We start from the raw sequence: 22,954 nt of genomic DNA, 5'->3' as shown, positions 1-22,954 counted from the left end.
GAGACTATGCTAATGACTATGGAATTTGATTCTTTGTAAGTTACCCACTCCCAGAGTTTGGGGCCAAGATTAATAGTCCATTTTATTCTACTCAGGACTTCGTAGCGTTCTTCGCCGGTTGAAACCCCCAGTGTTTCCAGTTGTGTTGCAGATTCCCTGTTTAGCTGTAGGGTTATCCTCAGTGGTCTGTGATCACTCTCATCCCTGTTGTCCACTTCAAAGTTGTTAAAGTATGGTACTAGATGATCCGAAATAAATATATAGTCTATTCTAGACTTATCCCTGAAGGTGGGGAGAGGGAGCCAGAGAGGATCCGCAGCTGTTTTGATGGTGTGAGCAGAGACCAGACTATGATTATGAAAAAGCTGCTGCAATGAGGCACCATCAATGTGCGGCACTTTCGACTTCCCTAGCTCCCGAGTGTTCAGGTCACCAGCGATAACGGGAAAGTGTGAAACATATTTGTTTATGAGTTGGTCCATTTTTGTTGTCAGTATTTTTAGTACGTGTTTTTTTTGCTGGGAGGCAGGGTTTACATAGCAGTTGATTACCAAGAGACAAATTGGGCTTTTGTTTATTTTCAGTACGCTAACTAGGACCGCTTGCATGTTTGGGACGTTGGTTGCAATAAAAGTTGTCTCTAGTCTACGTGCTTGGTTTATGTAGATTGACAGCCCACCAGAAGCTCTCCCAAAGATGTGGCGATCTATAGCTGTTCTATGCAATTCGTAGAAGCCGTGAAGAATTAATGGTTCGGTGGCCTAGGTCTCTTGTAGGCACAAGATGTCGTTTTCACGAAAATAGTTACTCACTAAACTGTGCTCAAGAAGTCTTTTTAAGCCAGCTACATTCCAGGAGATCATGGACAGCTGAATGTTATTTCCCGGAGTTCTGGTGCCGAACAGATGGCGTGCAGGTTTTTTGATGTTAGAGGTGCCGTCGTAGTTGCTGCTCTACTCGAGGAGACCTAATACTCCCCCCAGGGGTATGGCTTGGCCTATTTGCATGCACTGTCCTGTGTTCAGAGGTACTTGTAATCCTGAATGTATGGTACATACTTGGCTCTGCAGCTAATTTTTTCGCTTGTGGGTTGCACACTGTCCCCTTTAGGACTGAGTAAACTTCCTTAGTAGGTGATGGTGCCACTCGCACGTGCGGATATTTCTCTGGGACGGGAAAAGCAATATCAATGCCCCAGTCTCCGATTTGTGATATTTCTTCTGGAGTAAACCCCACACTGGTTTGATGGCTTAACCCTATCGAGGTTAATTCGCCATGGGTGTCACTGGTAAGGCGAAGGAACTTAACCCAGACTAATTCATCCGAGTAAGATCCTGACAGCGTCAGAATGTGTTTGAATAGACGAAGTATATTGCCCCTATTTAAGATGTCATGTTGGCCTTTGATGAAATATCTAGGCGTGAGGATTACCTCATGGTTTGTTTTGCAGTCTTTACTTAAATTGCTGACTAGCTCTGTTTTTTGATGGATGTTGAAACCGGTGTATAAGGTACTTTGGTTGGTGCTTGGGCCTACATCACACTGACAGGTCTCTAAGCTGGTCCTGGGATTTTGTGTTGGCGGAGTGGTCCTCAAAGGAGCCGATGGACGCAGATCCCAATATCAGATCCTTGTTCCTTGGGTGAACTTAGTTGATCTTTGTGCTCTGACTTCTTGATGTTGATGTTTGATGGGGGAACCGGTTGAGTATTTATTGCCGGACCTGGTAAGCTGTGCGAATCCCCCGTTCAGGGAATTGACTGTAATGATCGTTCAGTTGCTTGTTTTGCTTCTGATGGTATTAATACTGTAGATTTTCTGTCACTCAAAGCTTGTTTTATAGAAAAAATTGGAAAATTCCGGATTTTCCCATTGTCGGCTTGTGATATTTGATTGCAAGTTGACAAAGCTAATTTCCTTAGCTTTTTTTTGGCCTTCCTTGAGAGAGGTATGTCCATTCTTCCCTGGGGGGATCATTGCTCTCAAGCTCTTTGGCTGGGTGTATAAATCCAGGGCTGGAGTTGAGACCTGGTGAGCTGATGTGAACTTTGGTGGATGTGGATAAAACTTGGTCGTCAGGCTTTGTTATAGGATTGCTCCGGAAATTTGTAACCAAATTGGCTTGATGCTCTACACTGTTTATTGTGGATGCCGTGCCACTGTTATTTAATTGGCAAGTAGTTCCTTCTGTTTTTCCTTCAATGAGGCTACCAAGTCTGTTAGGATTTTAGGGAGTGTCGCCCATTTATCGATTAGTTCAGCGCACATGCATGTACAGTGTTGATTGTCCTGCGTATCACTAAGCTTGTTTTGTATAAAATCCAAATTGTTGTTTAACTCCACCAAGAGTTGTGCAATTGTAGATAGCAAATCAATTTGCAGCTCCATTTTATTGGACTGCCAAAGTAGTGCACTTGCTGTTGATTGGTTTGTTTCGCCAATTAAGGTAGGACCAGGGTCATTTAGGAAGCTACTACTATGTAGACTTTGGCTTTGAAAGCATTGGGTTGGAGAAGAAGAGAGCCGAGTATCGTTGGCCATTCTGAGAAGTTTTGGAGTAAGCTCCAAAGTTCTTTGTATCTTTGTTTCCAGATTCTGTAGAAATATTGGTGATAGGAACCCGCAATTTCCTGGTCTTTCAGTTTTAATTGAGCCAAGTCCTGATGGCTCTAAGGAGGACATCAGAATGGGGAACTGCAAAGTTGCTTGTTGGTGGCAGTGTATTTGAATTGGGACAACCTGCTCATGTTTTCCGAGGATGGGAGCAGAGGTGGTCCCAGGTAAATCGGATAGATCAGCTGCTTGTTTATATTAATTTCCCGGCCAAGTGCAGAATTGGCACCGGCGTCTCCCAGTTTGAGTGCTCTGGTCTAATATTGCAGAGGGTTGAATGTTATGAGATCTCTCCAGGAGGGGGTTTGTAACATTGCTGGATTTAGTCCTTACTGGTAAATCGGGAAGGGGGGATTCTTATCATTAAAGTGACGTTTGTGAAAAAATTGAGTGATAAGGCCTGCTTTTGGTGACTTTAAAAAATGACTTCGGGTCAGGAACTGTGTTCCTTGAACTCCTTAAGTTTCTGGGTGAGACTTGAGTCGAGGGGTTTGATTTTACAAGGACGTTTCCTTGACGTAGGGAAGCTGTTTTTTTTTAGGCATCCTGTAGTTGAGGCCCAGCGGTCAATGGCTGTGTTTTATCCCGGTAGTCTTTACCTTCCTCTGGGGGTAGCTGATCATCGGAAAGGAAGGCTTCAGCAAGTCAGCAAACCACCTCTCACCCGGGGGGCCAAAGGAAGTCACCCCTCTGTGCCTCGGGTGTACCTTCCTGCAGCCTCCCTGAGTCTCTGCTGCACTCACTCACTGCACTCACCCGCTGCCAGACTCTATCCGCTGACGTACGGACATGCTCCTTCCTGCTGCGGGGTGCTCCTTGGGGGGTTCCACAACCTCCTTAACTTATTATTAATCCCATAGGCGAAATCTAGCATGGTGAGCAATGAAGTGTCATCAAAATGCTACAGGCAAACTACATGGTGCAGGTTAGAAAGTTATATTTTTCTAAGTCCTTCATAATCATAATGTTGCTAAAAAGGGTTTGTTTGGCTATAAATAAATTCTTATTTGTAAAGGCAACGCTAACCACTGTGTTAGGTTCTGAATCCTGGGTCTGTTCTTCTCCACACGAAGCACTCTTAAAAACTGCCTACAAGTGTGGATGTCATGTGAATCCTACATCTTGTGTTTCCATTTGTCTTATACCATTTACCATACACGGATTTACAAACGTATTATTCATTGCCTCTGTATGTGTGTGTGATGTAAAGTGTTTCGACACCCTACACTGGTATGAAAAGCGCCATAAAACAAATGAAATACATGTGACGGAGGGGCTATGGAGAGATGAGAGGCACCGTTGGAGGGTGATAGTGAGGTAATGAGTGTGGGGCCTGTAAAGTCATCATTTGCTATCCTTTTAAAGTGATACAATTGAATATATAATGAAAAATGTGCTGTAGAATGCACCACTTTTGCCCAAATTATCTTGGGGGGAACCCCCCCCCCAAAAAAAAAAAACTCCTAGCAGTGGTCAGTCTTATTCCTTGCACTCACTAAGCACAGTACAGGGGCTGGTCTGACATAATGTGCCAGGGTTGCTTGAGGTCCCCACCCCGACACTGACGTGCCACCAGATGAGTTTTTGGTGACTGACAAATGAGCAGTCTGTGGCTTACTTCTTTATTATAGACCTGTATCAGTCAAGGTGACTGGAATTATGCAATTCTGATTTTTTTTATACAATTATGAATTAGCCACATTTGCCATATAATTCATCATATGCTGAATAATCTACTGAATTGAGCAAAAAATATGTTTGTAGCTGAAGCAGTTAAAAAAAAACTTCTATGAGTCAATAGATAGCGGTTTTCCTCTGTAATTTATCCTTGTGTTTGCCCACAGTGATTCCCACCTTGAGTTTTTTATGCTGTGTTCCATCTTTTGATCTACTTTTAGTAGGGCATTTCTCGTGTTTTTGAGTATTGGGTTTGCTGCTAGTATCTGTTTATTAGCTGTTAGGAGAGCTAATGGCTCCAGGTTGTTTAGTATGGCTCTCTCAAGTTTAAGCCAGACCGGTGTGTAGTCCTGGCTGGGCAGGATACAGTAGATCCCCTGTTTCGCTAAAAATGCAGTTTGGAAAGTTTTGAAGTCCGCCAGATTTAAGCCCCCCAGTTTTTTGTCTAGCCTTAATTTTTTTAAGGCTTATCCTTGCTTTTTTGTCTCGCAAAATGAAATTATGTAGCATCTTGTCTATTTTGCAATGGAAATCGTTATTTTGCAATGGAAATCGTCTGTGAGCATTAAAGGGAGCATATTTGACAGGTAGTTGACCATTGGGGTGATCATCATCTTCACTGTCTCGATCATCCCCCACCATGTTATCTCCCACCCTGTCCAGCTTGAAGAGGGAGAAAGACCCTCCACTTTCAGCATGCTAAAAAACAAACAGAACTTACCAGACATAGAACTGTACAACTTCCTTAAAATCAAAACAGCCATGACCAAAGCGAAACTCTCTAATCTCAAGTCCTCAATCATCCAATACATGGCAAACCTCAACACAATAGGCCACCAGGTATCACACCTTTACAGACTACTAGGACCCAGCTTGACCAAACTCAATGAAAAGACACTCACTTACTGGGAGTCTCAACTCGGAGCCACACTCAGCGAGAAAGAGATCCAGATGCTATGGACCTCCCCTATGCAAAACAAACTATCCCCGGTATTAGCTTAGACAAAGTTCTGGATATTACACAAAATCAACTGGACCCCCGCTCGCCCGGCGACCCTGGGCCTGAAGGTCAGTGATCAGTGCAGGAATTGCAATAAGGGAAATGGGGACCGGGCACACCTTATCTATCACTGTCCCAAAGTCAAAAACTTCTGGGAGAAGATCTTCACTTTCTTAAACAAAATGTTAGGTTGCACTCTAAAAACGGAATTTGCCACCCTGGCATCTGCTTTTATTACAACAGAGGTAGACTCACAGCAAGACAGAGGCCTACTGGATCTCCTTCTAACTGCGAGAGTCAAAATGATACTCACCAAATGGAAAGACACTTCCAAGGCAACTTTCAAGGGATGGCTCAATTGGGTGGCACTGACACAGCTGCCCTACGTGACTCACCATGGAGACAGACCTGCAGGCGGATGTGGGCATCCCTGGACAAGTACCTAGACCCATATGAGGTGCCCTGAGTAGGACTAGAAGAACGACCCGGAAAGCACACCCTCACGAGTCTAAGACACTAGCGATGAAAATAAAACTTCTGGCATGCTATCTCTCTCTCTCTACTCTAATTCCTATCCTTGCCCCTTCCATTCTCTCTTTCCCATACGAGGACAGTGGATGGGGGGCAGTCAAGCTACCGAAAATTTACTACAGCTAACCCAGCCAGTTTGGGCTGCCCTGTAACAACAAAGCGTTGATGAGTACATGTTATATGTTATATGTCATATGTTGTAAAAAACAATAAAAAGTATACTGGAAAAAAAAAACTTCTACAAATTCAGCACTGTGTGTTGGCATGCAGTGGAAAGTCCTTTGCAGAGGTTGACTGGTCACCTTTTAGTTGCTTATTGCTGAGTTTGGGTAGTCAACCGGTACTCCTGAGGTGAAAAAGTTGTCCATACAGTGTTAAAATGTCTACAAACGACAAAATAATGACTATCAAAAAATGGACTGTTTTCTCGTCGCATAATTTAGCCAACCCTGCCGAAAAACGTGATCCTTCCCTTCCACATAATTCCAACTGCCCTGGTACTAGTTAGACAACAAACAGCAAGGACTCCATCCTCTTAGTTGAAGCAAAACTAGAACGCAGTCAAGTTTGAAAAAACACACTTTCCTGAGTGGGAGCGCAGCTCAAGGAGAGGACTGTTTTTCCAAATAAATTCCTATTCGCTGGCGGTGGTGGGAGGACTTTTTAAACAATTCACCCTGATGAATTTATGAGGTGAAGTCCTTTGCTTTAAATGGGCCGGTACTCACCGGTACTGAGTACCGGCACTTCCGAATTTTCTGGCCCTCAGTACCGGCACTTTTCTTAGGTCAGGGAAAGTACCGGTACCCTCGTTGAGAGCACAGCAGGCTCCGGTTAGGTATGTCCTCCAGCTCTGGACAGACGCCGCTCTGCTTCCGAGGAGCTTGCAAGTCACTGAGCCCCTCAGTGGCCTTTTGCAGAGTCGCTGTTGGAGATTTCAGCAGCGCTCACCTGAATGGCCCCAGACTGCAGGGGTCTGAGAGGGCTTGCATTACGTCATGCTGTGATAAACAGTGCAGGGTCTAGACAGACCCTGCACTGTTGATCAGGTGCGCAAAGGCTATTAGACTTAAAGTGTTAAGCCCCCCCCGCCCCTTCCTCCATCAGGCGTGTGAAATGGGCTGGGGTTGCCACTCAGTAATCCTGTCCCATTTAGGGAAATGCACTAAAGTGAGCGGCAGCGCCACACAATCCTCTACCTTCCCCAAAGCCGCTTTTTCCCATCATTTTGTTCAGCACAGAGTCTGCTTTCCTTTGTGTGCCCCTCCAACCAGAGGCGCAACTAGAGCCAAATTTCGGGGGGGGGCTGAGCAAAAATTTCGGGGGGGGGCTGAGCAAAAATTTCGGGGGGGGGCTGAACTTTAAGCAATAGGCAGAGTGGAGCTGCAGGGGCGCTTAGAAGGGGTGAAACAACAGCAAGGCCTCATTAACATGCAAATGGTCTTTTAAAGACCTGTGAAGTGCTCGGGTGCGGCTGCTTTTTTTGCCCGGGAAGCTGTCTCATCCCGGGCTGCCGCACACGACGGGGGGGGGGGGGCTGAAGCCCTGTGAGTCCAATGGGTGTTGCGCGCCTGACTCCAACACTAATCACTGCCTTTGCATGACAACATGACTGACCTGGGTTCTGGCTCCATGGGTGTAAAGTTAGCCCTTCAGTGCTTAATTTGTGCCTGTGGTTTCCAGTGCTCAGCACTGGCATTTATTTTCCAGGGCCGGCACTATAGCTATCTTTTATGTGGGCAGCGGTAGTGCAGATACATTTTAAAAGAGGAATGCACGCAGCAGGTTTGCTGTATTCTCCTAAATCATCTTCCGAGCGGTTTTCACTTTTATCATTTTCGTCAAAAGGCCTGCACCCTGCCCGAGCCTCTAATTGGGAATAATTATTGCTAGGGGCTGGCTCGTGACTCAGCTGGGGCGAGGCAAGCTTGGAAACAGCAAGCCCAGGACGATGAAGGAACGTGACAAACGCACGAAAATGTGTACATTACACTAGCCTGTGTGCTTAGCGCCTAGTAATAAAATATTGCACAGAGGTCTAGGACTGTGACCCCAGCTAAGCCGGCAGTAGGGCAGAGCCCACAGTTCTCACCCCTCAGACACTGCCTGTGTCATGAGTGCTACACAGAGAGAAGCCTTTCAATAACTGATTATTGTCAACTTAGCCTCGGTAACAAATACGTGCATGCTTTTTTTACATTTAAAAATCAAGACAGGCCCAGAGAGCCAACGTCTAGGCCCACACTACCACCACATATCCAATTTCCAGTGCTTAATTTTAGCTGGTGTTTGCAGGTGATGCGCAGTAGTACTTATTTTTAGGGATTGGGTCAGGAGAGAAAGGCAAAAATGGGTAAAGATGCAAGAAGGTAACAACTAGAAAATAGAGACAAGGGGAAAAAGTAGGACTGAAAAGTACCTGCAAAACTGCTGGAAAGGAGGTTCTGAGATAAAACTTTGAGCCATGGCACTTATTTTTTTACAAATTAAGTACTGGCACTTCCCATAGAGAAATGAACAGCAGGGAGCGCTGCAGCATTCCAGGGATGAGCTCCAGGACAACTGGCAAATGGATTTGGTTGAGGGTAAGTAAGGATGAATATAGAAGGAAGGGGGAGGGATGACTGTATAGAAGTGAGGTGACAGGTGAAGTTAGGTATGCCACTTTTTTCACATAAAAATACCAGGTATTTGTTGAGTTCTGAAATCATGAATGGGCTTTGAAATGGTAAACAAATTTGTGTACAGTAAAAAATCCTGTGCATTTCTGGTTAAATTTAATAATCGTTTAAACATACATATGTATATGTCTGTGTGCTTGCCGACCTGTGTGCCTATTTTTGTGTGAGAGAAAAGAGAGAAAGAGGGAGAGAGTCAGGACACTCTCAGGAGATCTTTTAAAGGGAATGGGTGCGATGCTTTTGAGTTCATCTCAGCTTGTTTCGCTCTCTGTGTGTGTGCTCGCTTGAGAATATACAGTATTGTGCCAAACAACACCAAATAACGTATGGCATTAAGAAGCAGCAAATATTACAAAACAAGGAAATGTTAACATATCGTCCTGTTTGGCTTTCACTTTGTGTTAACCTGATTTGTTTACATAAACGCATTTCTCATTCGTTTTGATATATGCTACAACTGGTACAGAAGTCATTATGTATCATTATATCTTGCCCCTAGCCCCGCCCCTAGCCCCGCCCATTTGCCACACCTCTAACTCATTATATTGAGTACCTGCACTTATTTTTTCCCATTTAAAGCACTGGTGAAGTCTGAGGAAAGTCTGCTTTGTCATTACTTGGTTTTTAAGGAGGTTCTTGCCCGAGGAATTATTTTTAAGAAGCTGTGTGCAGATCAATCGTCCAGAATTCACAACGTAGCGGGGCTGGCAGAGTTGCTGGCACAGCTGTGTCCGGCACTCTCGGTGGAAACACTGACGTGTGTGTGTGGGGGGGGGGGGCGGGAGGGTGAAGGGTGGTGGGAATCTCTCCTGAACTCATTCCTTGACAGTTCAGACGCAGGCAGAGAAGTGAAGAACCTGACGTGCCCAGCGGACTGGCACAAGAGCCTCCTCACACCAGGTCCTGGCTCCACTCTGACGCTATCTGTTCTCCTTGGCAGACGAACAAGCAGGAAAGCGCAGGGATGGAGGCGGGAAAGATCGCGCAGGCTTTGCGGAAAGTGGCCTTGGCGGGAATGCTGATGGCGGTCCTCCTGACTCAAGGTATGTTGTGGGGGGAACGTGTTCCTAGAAGTGCACAACGCCCCCTAGTCCAAAAGGACTCTAGTCTCCCCAACCCTCCCATCCCTAGCCCGGGCAGCTGCAGCTTCGACGACGCACACACAGCTCTTCAGCAGTTGTGCGCTTCGGCAGCAGTGACCGGGGGGCCTCAGTGCCCCCCCCCTACAAAGTATCCACTGAAGTGCTTAAAACAAGAAGGGGACTGGGTCAGAAATGTGCCTGAAAAGGACAAAATATGTTACTACTAAATGTTTTTTTTATTGTGATTCGCTAAGAGGTTGTTTTATATTGCAAAATGGACTTAGAAAAAAGTAAGAAACCAGTGATCAGAAGAGGCGTGTTTAGGGCGTCCATTCTAAATTGGGATTCGTTATGGACTGTATCAATGCTTTTCAACCGAAATCCAGACGCACAACTTTGAAATGTCGCAGCTTCCTGAGTTGGGGGGGGGGAATGTATTTACAATTCTGAATGTAATAAAAATGTTTGTTGGGGGTAGTGGTCCAGCGGACTACTGAAACTCTCATCCAAGCCGAAAAAAGTAACTTTTCTTGTCTATATCCAGTCCCATTTGCTTTAAGAAACAAGCACTGGCAAAGCCAATAGGTTTTCACCTCTGCGGAATCTGTCTGTTTTGTCTATTTATTTTAGACATGTAACACAGCAGCGCTAGCTGCAGTACAGCATGGTTTAAAGTCTACAAAAAAGTGCTATAACATGGTCAACGCAGTCTGCGTCATAGTTCTTTTGAAGAACCTTTACCTTGTGCGTGGGCTTTGAGTCCTGCTAAGGCAGAACCCCCTGGCAAACCGATTACAGTAACTACGTCCGCACACCACCATCTTTTGAGTATACCTGGTCGCCAGAAAATGGACCTCAGTAGTCACGGTAATCAAAGGATGATAGCAGGACTGGAAGGGCATCTTTTCTGGAAGCATGCCACGTCTGTGCCCATGACTGGCATAAATCACCTGTTGAGGACAATGGACATCCTTCATGTACTATCCGCATGCGCTTACCGAACTGCATGTGGGTGTTGTATGTAAGCCTTGCTGGAACAGTGTTCCCCATTAACCGCTAAATCCACTCACGTGAAAAAGGAGCATTGGCAAAGCCAATAGGTCTTGGCAATGCGAGAGCTATTGCTGTTGTCAGTGTCTTTTAGCCATGGTTCAAAGTTGTGGAAGAATGAGCAACATCCTGGGCATGGCCACCAACCCGCATGTCTACATGACGCGGCAAAGTATGATCCAGGTCCAGGTATTGGCTCCAGCGTTTCGTACAGCGGCTGGCTGGGGGTGGGCGCAGAGAAAGAACCCATGGGTCATGTGTGAAAAAGCAGAGGATGACACTGGGCATCTCACGTTCAGCTAATAGCCAGAAGCGCAGAAGCTGTGATCATCTTGGTACAACCGAGAAGGACTGGAAAAAAACATTCTGCATAGCGCAGTGAGCTGGGGTTGCGGGGGGATCCCCCTTCCACTCTTGACGGCTGAAGCTTGCCAAAGAGAATACATTCATGCTGTGCACATCCCCGTTTTGTGGGATGAGGAACGGTGCCCTCGTTTCTCAGACAGACATTGGGTATAATCACTCCTTTCGTACCAGTGTTCCCTCTTTTGTTAAGGCTCAGAGTGGATAGTAGAGTGCTACATGTCAAAAAGCGTTTCATCAACTCGCCAGAACAAGCGCTATATAACGGCAATTACAATCAGGGCCACATCCAGGGGCCGAGGGTTTAGGGGGCATGGCCCCCAGCTATGATAACTGTAGGAGAGTAGGATCTGCTTCACAAGGGTACCCCCACTTTTTCCTGGTGTTTCACTGTTTTTCAACATTAGTCTGGCTGTGGCCCTGCTAATCAGGACCACAGCCTAACTGCTTCCTCTCTAAAATGGTTTCCATGTACATTAGGTACACATCTAATTGGATTCTGGAGTGCCTAGTATATGGTATACTATGTACCTAGGGCATAGGTACCTCAGAGGCCTACCAGGGGCTGCAGCATGTATTATGCCACCCCTGGGAAGCACTCCAAAATGGCACCACAGGTCTGCTACTGCAGCCTGGGTAAGGGTGTGCTTGCACCCCTTACAGTGGTATTGGCTACCTCAGTCAGTCAGTCAAAAAGTCTTTATTCGATTTGCATCATAAAAGACATGCTACACATATTAGACAAATCGACTACAAAACAATTCATGTACAATACAAAAATAGACTGTAAAACCTTTAAAATGGTAGATAAAATAATGAATTACAAATGATCACATCATGTTCAATCAATCAATCAAGAAAGCTTTATTCGATTTTGAAATTAAAATCATAAAAGCGTACATCAGAATATTCATACATATATATATAAAGATACAAATTCTAAAAAAGATTTGATTATACATAAACAAAGTCAATCAGTATAGTCCCCTGTTAATGAAAAGTTCATCGAATTAAAAAAGAATCCAGTTAAGATTAGTACATTGAGCTCCGAAACTTAACAGCCAGCTTTAAAAAGCTTGTTAATGCGATGGTAGTACATTCATTGTCCAGCTGTAATAACCTAATCATAGCCAACCTGCACGTACGTAATCCCCAAGACTTTAAAAGTGGTTTCAGAAATGCCCCCCTGGGCAACTGATAGAATTTACAAAAGAGGACACAATGCATGTTAGATTGAGCAGAGGTATCATCACAGGGGCAGGGTGGGAGTTCATTCGACCAGGAGTTGCAAAAAGGGAAAGCAATCATACGATAAAAACTTCCGAATCTAAGGCGAGTGAGAAGCATTCGGGCATAACAAGAAGGCTGAGTTAATAAATAGTTTTGGAGACCCTCTTTCATGGTTATTTTTTGATAATTGAGAACTGAATTTTTTATTTTTTCCAGATTCCATCTTTTAGTTGTAAGATGGTTTAAAGCCAGCTCTCTTAAGGTCTTCCTAGAGACCGATTCCATGGTTGAAGGCTCCATAAAAAACTCAGGGTGGCCAAGGTTAATCATCAAATATTTTACATATGTGAGCCATTTAATGTTGGTTACTCCGTCGAGATTGAGACAATCAATAATCAAGTCTCTGTTAAATTTGGTCTCCGGAGTAATCCAAATCTTATGCCACAAGAGTATAGGCGCAATTTTAATAATATCTAGAATATACAGCAGGCCCAATTCAATGTGTATAAAATAGGTCGATGTAGATTTTGAAACTCCTAATAAGTAGCACAAGAATTGATTTTCAGTTTTTTGTAATAGTTGTGCGTTTGCAATACCCCAGAGACCAGCTCCATAGGTGGCAGTAGAAATACATTTGGCCTTGTAAAGAACAATCAGCTCTTTCACTGGTCTGCCACCTAATTTAGCTGAGAACTGTTTTAGCGCGCCAATAGCTCGGATGAGGGCCAAATTTCTAGCGTTTATCGCTGTGTGCCAATTTCCCCTCCGGTCAAAATGTATTCCTAGGTAGGAGAAGTTGTCCGTGGTCTCGATTCTGCTGTTATCTAAAAAGATTGAGCAGGGCAATTTCTTTGTTCCCAGACCACAAGCCATCGTGTAAGTTTTTGCAATGTTAATTTTTAACCCTCGTTCATTCATATAAGTTGCAAACTTCAAGACGGCCCTCTGTAGGCCTATCTTATTCCGAGACATAATGGCGGCATCATCAGCATAGAGCAGTATTGGGGTCGGAGCTCCTAAAATTTTTGGATAGTCATGCTGTGATTCTATTAAATATTGGCCAATAGAATTTATGTATAGGGTAAAAAGAAGGGGGGCTAAAATGCACCCCTGTCGTACCCCTCTCTTAATAGAGAATTTATCAGAGCACTCGCCTTTGTTTCCGTAACGGACTCTAGCGCCTGCATCTCGATACAGAGTTCTTATAAATACTAGGATATTAGAATCTAAGCCCATTTCAGATAATATGGACCATAGTAGCTCATGATTCACGCAATCAAATGCGGAACGCAGGTCCACGAATGTAACAAAAAGGTTTCCCTTTTTTGCCTCCGTATATTTAGATAAAACTAAAGCCAAGTTTAAACTCTGTTCTATGGTCCCTTTTCCTGGGCTGAAACCATACTGTAAATGGGATAATACATTATTTTCCTCTGCCCAAAGTTGAATTCTATTTAAAATTGCCCTCGCTGCTACCTTCATTAAAGCATCTAAAAGTGAAATTGGGCGGTAGCAGGTTGGGACATTTCTGTCTCCTTTCTTAAAAATAGGGACAACTATAGCTTCAGACCAGGATGGTGGGAGCCCATGTCGATTAAAATTATTTAAAACATTCGTTAGCAGGGGAGCCCAAAGGTCAATTTCTGCCTTGTAGACATCCATCGGGACGCCGTCGGGGCCGGGGGCTTTACCTGAAGGACTGTCTTTAATTGCTTTAGTAATCTCCATGCAATTGAAGGAGATCCCTATTGGGAATGTAATCGGTAGAGTTGTGAGTGGTTGAATAGTAACTCCGTCAATCAGGGGGTAACCATAATTAAGGTTTCCTAAGTTGTCATATAAGTTTTTAAAGTGATCTACCCAAATTTCCCCGTTTATAGCCATGTCTATAACATCGGTCTGGTTTTGCTGTAGATAAGGAGCGTTAACCGCTTTCCAGAAAGCTGTATTATCCCTAGATTTGGATGCTGCAATTAAGGCCGACCAGGCCTCTTTCTTTAAAGTCTGTTTCCTGGTTTTTATGGCCAGATAATACAGTTTTCTAGCTTTACTAATCTCAGCAGGTGATCTGATGATTTCGTTCAGGGCCCTTTTTAGATTTTGAAGAGCTTTAGTGCAATTTTTGTCAAACCAACCATGGCCTATTTTAGTGTTAGGTTGGCGCTCTTTTGTTAATAATTTTTTCAGTTCAGATTGAATTTTTAAAAAGGGAGTCAAGAGTACTGATGACTCCTCTGTTTCTGTTAGGCAGGCTAATATATCGGGTAGGCTAGTTCCCATTAAGGTATGTAAAAGAGCGACAGGGTCAACCCTGTCCCATTTTATAGAATAGCCATTTTTTGTGGCTAAGTTTATATTGAGATGGTATATAGGTATAACTACAGGGGTCTCCTGAATCGTTCTAATTTTAAGATTGAAAACAATTGGATAGTGATCACTGAAGAAAACATTAAGTGTTTCCCAGGAGATGACGAATCCTTCATTGGGTGGAGATAGGAGAGTAAAATCAATAGTCGAATTGCATCCCCGCCCCTGAAAGGTTGGTTTAAAGGGGGTATTTGGGGTGCAAAGTTCGTTAATAAAAGACAGGTTAAAATGAAAAAGCATGTAATTAAGAGTGTCGCCCAGTTTTGAATGAGCAAAATGTGTAGGGTTGTCGTCCTTATGTTTACCAAGGCCGCAGATGCCTTTGGAAACGTGTGGGCAGATAGTACAATTAAAGTCGCCCAACCAGATCAGCACCGACTCACCCTTTCTCTGGGTCTTAATAGCATTGACACTCGTCATGAGATTATCGATCTGGCTTTCTAGATTGCTACTGGGGATATTATTATAAAAATTTATGAGGGTTAGAGATCTTTCCCGCCCCCAACTAACATTTAAAATCTGGTAATACTCAGTGAATGTATGTCTCAGTACCTTAATGCCCTGCGTTATTAAAACATAAACGCTCAGACCTCCTTTATTTCTCCCCTGAGAGGTTATTTGTGCAGGAGCATGGAAGGTCTGGTAACCCGGAATGTGGAGTTCATCTATAGCCCACGTTTCCTGGAGGCAGATAAAGCTGTAACATGTAACTATGTCTAGCCACGGTTGGTGTGATATTTTATTAGAAAGGCCTGCAACGTTCCATGAGATGATGTTATCTGCATCCCCTATTTCCCTCATAACAAGAGCATTTTTATTTTCAGGTCTGATTTTTAAGGTTTGGGGGAGAGGGGAGCTGAGAGGTATTGAACGGTCACAGTTGGAAGTAGTCGCAGGGTATAAATTATCACCTCTGGCTTGTGGCTGATCAATAGGTGCCACACAGTTATTATTAGCAATATCCGTTCCGGAATATGAGGTTGCAGCATGGGTATTAGAAATCAAGATGGGAGCTCCACATAGGTCAAACTCCAGGCTAGGTTCTATCTGTCAATCAGGGTCTTCCAGATCTGTAAGTGCCTCAAAGCGGTTTGTGACTGATATAGGCCAGGTTGAATACTGTGGTAAGCTATGAATGTGCTGATGTTGATGAAGAAGAGGCCTGTCTGGAAAGGGTGAAAAAGAAGGAGATACCTTCCAGCGACTAGGGTTTCTAGGATGTTGGAACAAAGGGACGATATTAATAGGTCTTGAGTAATGGGGCGCTGCAACTGATCTTGTATATCTAGGCGACCTACGGATAGAACTGTTCCCTTGAAGAGTAAGGAGGGATTGGGGATAAAAATAGCTCAAAACCCGTGTTGATATTCCTTCTACTCCTCTTTCTAGGAACCAGTCCGCTATGTAAGTGACTACTTTCTGATCTTTGAAATTTATAGTTACAATGTCACCTTCTATATCTTTAGGCCTACACCCAAGCCAGGTCAGCCTTCGCACAAATAGAATCTCACCATTAAGATCTGAGGGCAGAGGTCTGTTCTTACTTAACCAGTATATTACTTTGTTTTTAAGTTCCACAAACCCCTCCTTCTTTCCTGGACTTAATTTTGGCACACCCGTAAGTATAATAACATATGGAGCAGATTCGGGTGGTAAGTCAATATATTCGTCCATTCTATCAGAAAACTGTCGTGAGTTTGGCTCCCCGGAAATGCTGGTGTTTTTTCCTTCTAGCGTTTTTTGCGGGGCTACTTTTTCCTTCTCTGCTAAGGAAGTAGGCACAGTTTCAGAGACAACTGAGATGGCTGGAGGCTGAGTGTTTGTGTCATTAGACAGTGCTGCATCTCTTCCAGGGGTCATAACTGGTTGTTTCCTCTGGTCAGCAGTTGTTTGATAAATAACCAGATCCTTCAATAGGGAACCATTTGAGGAAGTTACAGTCGTTAGAGTGTCTAATTGCTCGGCTAGCCGTTTCGTTCTCTCATAGAGAGGTAAAAGAAGTGACTTTACAAGTTGTTCAAGTCTCTGGAATAGACAATCATTGGGGTCACGGGCAGAAGGAGGCATAGTGTCTTTGCATTTTGAAGAGCCGGGGGATAACCTCGGCGCTTTGGAACAGCTACCTGTTGTTCCTGCACCGCCCCTCTTTCTTTTCAGTGTTGCCACAAGTCTGGGTTGTTTGGGGGAAATCTTTTTCCTAATAGGCCTTGATTTTATTTTAAGAGGCGTATTCGGTAGATCCCCTTCCATGGCGAGGAGTGGGGAAGTCGTCGCACCTGTGTTAATGGTGATTAAGTCCCGCTGAGAGTCTGTTGTCAGCGGCAGGTCCTGCAGAAGTAGCGGTATGCCCGGGTCGCTGATTGGGGCAGAAATATTTACCAGTTTGTTTGTTACAGGTAGGGGAGACGGAATCAACTGTATAGAACCCAGAGAGGAACGTTTATCAGAGAGTAAACCATGGGACAGACGACGTTCCGTGTCCGCTATTTCATTGTCCAACTTAGAAACTGCTTTGGCCAGAAAGTGATCAAGAGTCCCTTTCCGTGGGCCTCCCAAGAGTGTAGTCTTGCCTTTGGATGGCTGTATAGGCGGGGTTATAGGCATACTTAAATTATGGGCACAAGCAGTGGAGAGGTACAAATATACGCGTACTGTAAACACAAAGACTGCAAAGTTCGAGATATAGTGTTTACCGCAAACTGTGTGGGAAGATATATGAAATATCTTACTTGTGACTGCCAAATGTGGTGGCCCAGCCCGGCCTCTTCCGGCCCCGGACGGCCACAGACGGTCCCGCCCTTGTCCCGGGCTTAGCCCGGCGCTGCCCGCGCGCGGTCCCGCGACGCGGGTATCCCGGCGCTCTTTTAAGTGCCTCCTTAGCGCCAAACCAGCGTCGGCGGGTCCTCAGCCGCTGGGGGTTGTGGGTAATGTAGTTGCGTCCCCGCTCCGTGGCCGCAGATGGTGGTAGCGGCGGCGGGGGACGAGAAAGCAGCAGCAGTAGAGGGTCTCGCTGGCAAAGTAAGTATCAGTCCCTCGATTCGCAGTCCACAAACGCTACACTGAGCCCGCTCCGTCGATATCCCGGCGCTCTTTTAAGCGCCTCCTTGGCGCCAAACCAGCGTCGGCGGGTCCTCAGCCGCTGGGGGTTGTGGGTAATGTAGTTGCGTCCCCGCTCCGCGGCCGCAGATGGTGGTAGCGGCGGCGGGGGACGAGAAAGCAGCAGCAGTAGAGGGTCTCGCTGGCAAAGTAAGTATCAGTCCCTCGATTCGCAGTCCACAAACGCTACACTGAGCCCGCTCCGTCGATATCCCGGCGCTCTTTTAAGCGCCTCCTTGGCGCCAAACCAGCATCGGCGGGTCCTCAGCCGCTGGGGGTTGTGGGTAATGTAGTTGCGTCCCCGCTCCGCGGCCGCAGATGGTGGTAGCGGCGGCGGGGGACGAGAAAGCAGCAGCAGTAGAGGGTCTCGCTGGCAAAGTAAGTATTAGTCCCTCGATTCGCAGTCCACAAACGCTACACTGAGCCCGCTCCGTCGATATCCCGGCGCTCTTTTAAGCGCCTCCTTGGCGCCAAACCAGCGTCGGCGGGTCCTCAGCCGCTGGGGGTTGTGGGTAATGTAGTTGCGTCCCCGCTCCGCGGCCGCAGATGGTGGTAGCGGCGGCGGGGGAGGAGAAAGCAGCAGCAGTAGAGGGTCTCGCTGGCAAAGTAAGTATCAGTCCCTCGATTCGCAGTCCACAAACGCTACACTGAGCCCACATCATGTTAAAAAAATACAATAAAGTGCAAAGAGAGACGTGCCGTTGATACCATGGATCAGCTTCAGTTTCTTGGCCCTAAGGATCCATGCCCAACTAATAAATTTAGCAACACCAATTACTATAGGAGTGGAAGTATCGGTTTTCAAAATTCTACTAGCGACCTGTGCAGAACGAGTGCTCATTAGTCTGCATGCAGGTCGAAGCCAGATACGTCTAGGAAGTTGATAAGTTGGGCAACAAAAAAGGAAGTGGTCCATGGTTTCAATCTTGTCAACACAGAATGGGCATTTATCACTACCAAGAGGACTCCAGCTTTTGGTGAGTCCTCGCAGTGGTAGAGCGCCCACTCTGAACTGGTGATACAACTTACGATCTAGGAACTTCAAAATGGTATCCCAGTAACTTTCAAAAACAGAGTCATCCTTAAAAACTAGAAAAGAAGCAGTCATTGTGGAACCTGTAAGGGAAGCGCATCTCCTATTCTTAATGTAATTCCAGTACGCATCCTTAAGCACCTTTTTTGCCGGGAAGACTTCTTTATCAGGGTTAATCCATAGATCACGCATCCCGAGATCATATAACAGGGTTTTGATGCTAGACAACCAGGGAATCCTATGCGACCCCTCCAACCCTTTGATCTCCAGAAGGGCTTTTGCATAATTAGATAGTTCGGGGGTCGTCCACAAGCGGCGCCAGAACGCCAGGGGTCTATACCCTGCGCAGTCCTCTATAGGCTGAATTCCCAGGTCAAACAAAAGAGGGATGCGTGGAGTGGATTGGGGAAGCCCGATAGCTGACCGGAGGAATTTATTCTGGGCAGTTATCAATTTGGACAAGTTATTAAAGCCCCAGATCTCAGCTCCATATAAAATTGCAGGTAAAATCTTGGAGCCGTAGATCTTCATGAGTGGGGCTATTGGTTTTGTTAAGGAGTGTTTGTGCTCTTTCAACAAAGCTCCTCCCAATTGGGCATGCTTGAGTGCGAGAACATCCAGCTGGTGAGACCAGCTGCACGTCTCGCTAAAGGGGACTCCAAGATAAGTAAATACTGCCGTTTGGGATAAGTTGACACCACCCAAACACACCTCCGCCTTAACCCGCCGAGGGCCACGAAAGACCATAAATTTGGTCTTCCCAACGTTTATTTCCAACTCATGCTCGCGGCAAAAGATCTCGAAGCGAGACAGGGCCAACTGCAGTCCCTGTCTCGTCCTCGAGATCAAAAGGGCTACCTATATCCACACATATATACAGACACATATAAACCTAAAAGCCACTCCAATGGCAGGCCTTGACAATCCTGAAGGCAGAGTGCTTGGTTTTATGTGAGAGGGTGTCCAAGCATGAGCTGCGCCCCTCTGCAGCTTTCATAAATACTTCCTTATGGCTGTTCTGTGATACAGCCATACCATATACTCTTATGTGCATTATAACCTTGCGGTAAATGCTAACTTTGGAATGACTGCATCAAAAAATTTTGTGTTTGGTGTCAAACACTTTGGAATACTACCCCCCACCCCCTGCCAATTCTGGCGGCGGGGGTAGCATTCCACCCTTCTAGAGGGAGAGACATGTTCACACTAGCTAAACCCAGTAGGACTTTCCTGAGCCCTGGCATCACAAAATGGATGCCTCTGCCACTGACACGGGTCTGCCCTCCTGCTGCTGACCGAAACTCTGGCAGGGGAGGCCTGGACAATAGGTTTCCAGTCGAAGGGAGGTGTGACCACCTCCCCAGACAGGCAGATGTGTATTGGGGCTGGGCGGGAACACTCTCTGGTGATTTGAAGTCCTGCACTTAGGGCACGTTTGCTGTCCCTGCGCATAGCCCAGTTCAAACCAGTTGCAGGGGCTACCTGCCCCTGCTCTTGCACGAAACTGGACAAAGGAAATGGGTGTAACCACGCCTCTTTCTAAGCCCACCCATAGGTGGGGCCTTAGAGTTAGTCCATCCCCTAAACTTAATATAAGTATAGGAATCCAGTCCCTAGGACTTTAAATTACCCTGGACGAAACTCTGCAATATATATCCTGGACCTTCGATGTTCTGTCCTGACTAGAAGACTGAAAAAATCTCCCTTGGGGTCAAGGAGTGACTCCCCTGCTTGGCAGGCACCAAAGACGCAACTGTCCGGTCTGCATCGCTGAAGCTCCCGCCGGACGCCGAAGTCTTTGCATCACCAGAGGTAGATTTCCAGACTTCCCCGAGGCTATCCTGAGTTCACAGCAAAGCAGCGGCCCGTGGCTATCGTGGGTAATGTGGAACCATGACCCCTGGACACTGTGATCTTTTGCAGCAACACTATCTTCCTGGACCTCCTCGAAGTTGTGCTTTGGTCTCTGAGTAGCCCCAGCCTTGAGCACTTCCTGCACCGAAGATAGTTGGCCTCCACTCCACGAGTGACCCGTGGGCCAGCTTCAAGTGCGACCGCTTGAGGCTCCTTCGCGATCACTAGCCTGTTGGCTAGCAGGTCCCCAAGAAGGCAACTCCTTTTCTACTTGGACTTTCCTGGTTGCTCCAGATGTGCCCTGTCTTACCCTCGCTGGGTGAGTCCCTCAAATCTTGCTGGTCTGCACCGCAGTCCTTTCTCTGAATTCCTGTGACTTGCCGTTGCCAAGGCTTGTTGGGTCCATTCTGGTCGCTGACACTGCAGCACTCGACAGACTTCGTGGGACAGCTGGAATCCGGCTTGTGGGCTTTGTCGACGCCTGCTGGACCTTGTGGCTGAAGAGTCAAGACACCCATCGACTCACCTGAAGCACCCGACATCTGTGGGCATTGGTCCATCCTGCACTCGGTCACTGGCAAGTGACCAAGACTCTGTCCCCTCTGCTTTCAGGTTCCTTTCATCCCAGATCCAGGCTTGGATCTCTCCGAACACTTCTCCTCTTCACGGCAGCAGCAGTTCTTTGCAGGCTCCCATTGAAATCGACGATGCAACCCGACACCAAAAGACACCTATGCACCCGGCTTCCCTGGGTGAGGTAACTCGAGTACTCCGGTGCTCCCGTGGGTGCTAGCCCTAGAACTTCTTGAGTCCATAAGGGTTTGGTCCTGACTCGATTAAAAGTGTCCCTAATCTTTAAATTTACAACCGCGACATTGCCAATAGAAGATAACGGGAGCCCGCGATTGTGTTCTCACACTGCATACAGTCCCCGTGGGTCCCCTGTGTTACTACCTTGGATGGTTCCTTGGGGTCCCAGCGATTCTACAGGCTCTAGGCCTTGTGTCTAGTTTAGTCATGGTTTTTATACCCCTTTTTTGGTGCATGGTTTTGTACACCCCTAGGGACCAAACGTGTATTTGTGCTATTACTGATGATTGCTAACTTGTAACTTAAGTACTTAGAACTCCAGTCTCATAAAGAGACTTGAGGGGTTTCTGTTAACCTAAATACATATATTTTAAATATATACCTGGTGTGGTTGTCCTTTCATTTGATCATTCAAGAGATGATAGACTGGTAAAAGTAGCTGCTTTACATTCCTTCAAGAGTTAGCCTGAAGGCTGCTCTCCATAACTACCACTAGGATAGCTTTCAAGAAAGGTTGTCTTTAACCTATCACCATAAGGGGTTGTTTGGGCTGATACAAGGTGCCCACTAGAACTAGTGGACAGCATATATCAGGCCACCTTCTCACAATAACTATTTAAAACACGCATTTGCATGCAATGGGTCTCGCATTTACGCGAGTTTGCACTATTGGCATTGTAAATGACAATGCCTTTTACTTATGTTTTGTTTTTTAAAACATAAATAGAAGGCATTGTAATTTACAATGCTTTTTTTTTGTTACATGTAATTTACAATGCTCATAGCTTAACCCCTTGGCTGCGGCAGGAATTCCGCCGCAGCGCTGGGGGGGGGTTTGGGGGCAGCACGGTAGCGCTGTGCTCATGACAGAGCCACTCCGTCATGAGCCACGGTTGAGCTGTGCTCATGACGGAGTGGTTTCATCATGACTCCGCCCACCGCGCTCATCGCCCGCACAGGCGGGGAATTGGCGCCGTGTGGGCGGAGCGGCGGCCAACAGCCGCAGCATGACGGAACCACTCCGTCATGAGCACACGGCACCCGTGGCTCATGACGAAGTGGTTCCGTCATGAGCGCTGAAGGGGTTAAACCCCCACAAATGCGAGCCCTATTGCATTGCAAATGCTTGTTATAGCTGGGAGGTCCCTTGATACCACCGAGCACTCTATCAATCGTTGAATATATAAACACACTGTCCACTATCTGTAAGACATACAAGAAGCCATCCAAAACAGCCTGGTGATGTACAAACTTTTTGTCAATAAACACCCTTGTGTTACATCGGTTTATAAACCAATTGTTCCCTCTGTCACTTCCGGGTGGACCTCCTGGCCAATTATCTGCAAGCCAAGTACAGTTCATCTGCATTTGGAATAGATCCCAGCTGCGCGCAATCAGTGAAGGCCACAGGGGCCTCTTGGCTGGACCCATTGGGCATGTATTTGGCTGCCTGCCACCAGTGCACACCAAACGCGGTCCTCTGTCACTCCCGTAAACTGCATTTACCACTGGAAGTGTTTGGTTAGATACGAGTGTGGTGTCTTCAGATACCATGTGTCAGGCTTGA

At 46.1% G+C, this 22,954-nt stretch overlaps 1 protein-coding gene across 1 annotated transcript in view; it reads left to right on the top strand.

The window, feature by feature from the left end:
* Window positions 1-9,338: 9,338 nt before the first annotated feature.
* LOC146808877 (uncharacterized) overlaps window positions 9,339-22,954 on the top strand; it is a 364,940-nt gene continuing 351,324 nt past the window's right edge. The window contains exon 1 of the mRNA XM_085615688.1: window positions 9,339-9,545. Within this exon, the coding sequence (XP_085471814.1) occupies window positions 9,467-9,545 (79 nt within the window). The 5' untranslated portion in view covers window positions 9,339-9,466. The remainder of the gene's footprint in view (window positions 9,546-22,954) is intronic.

The sequence above is a fragment of the Triturus cristatus genome, chromosome 7 (genome assembly GCF_964204655.1).
Source record: "Triturus cristatus chromosome 7, aTriCri1.1, whole genome shotgun sequence".
NCBI lineage: Eukaryota > Metazoa > Chordata > Amphibia > Caudata > Salamandridae > Triturus > Triturus cristatus.
The sequence above is the reverse complement of the archived record's forward strand: the minus strand, read 5'-3'. Positions and strand labels throughout refer to the sequence as shown.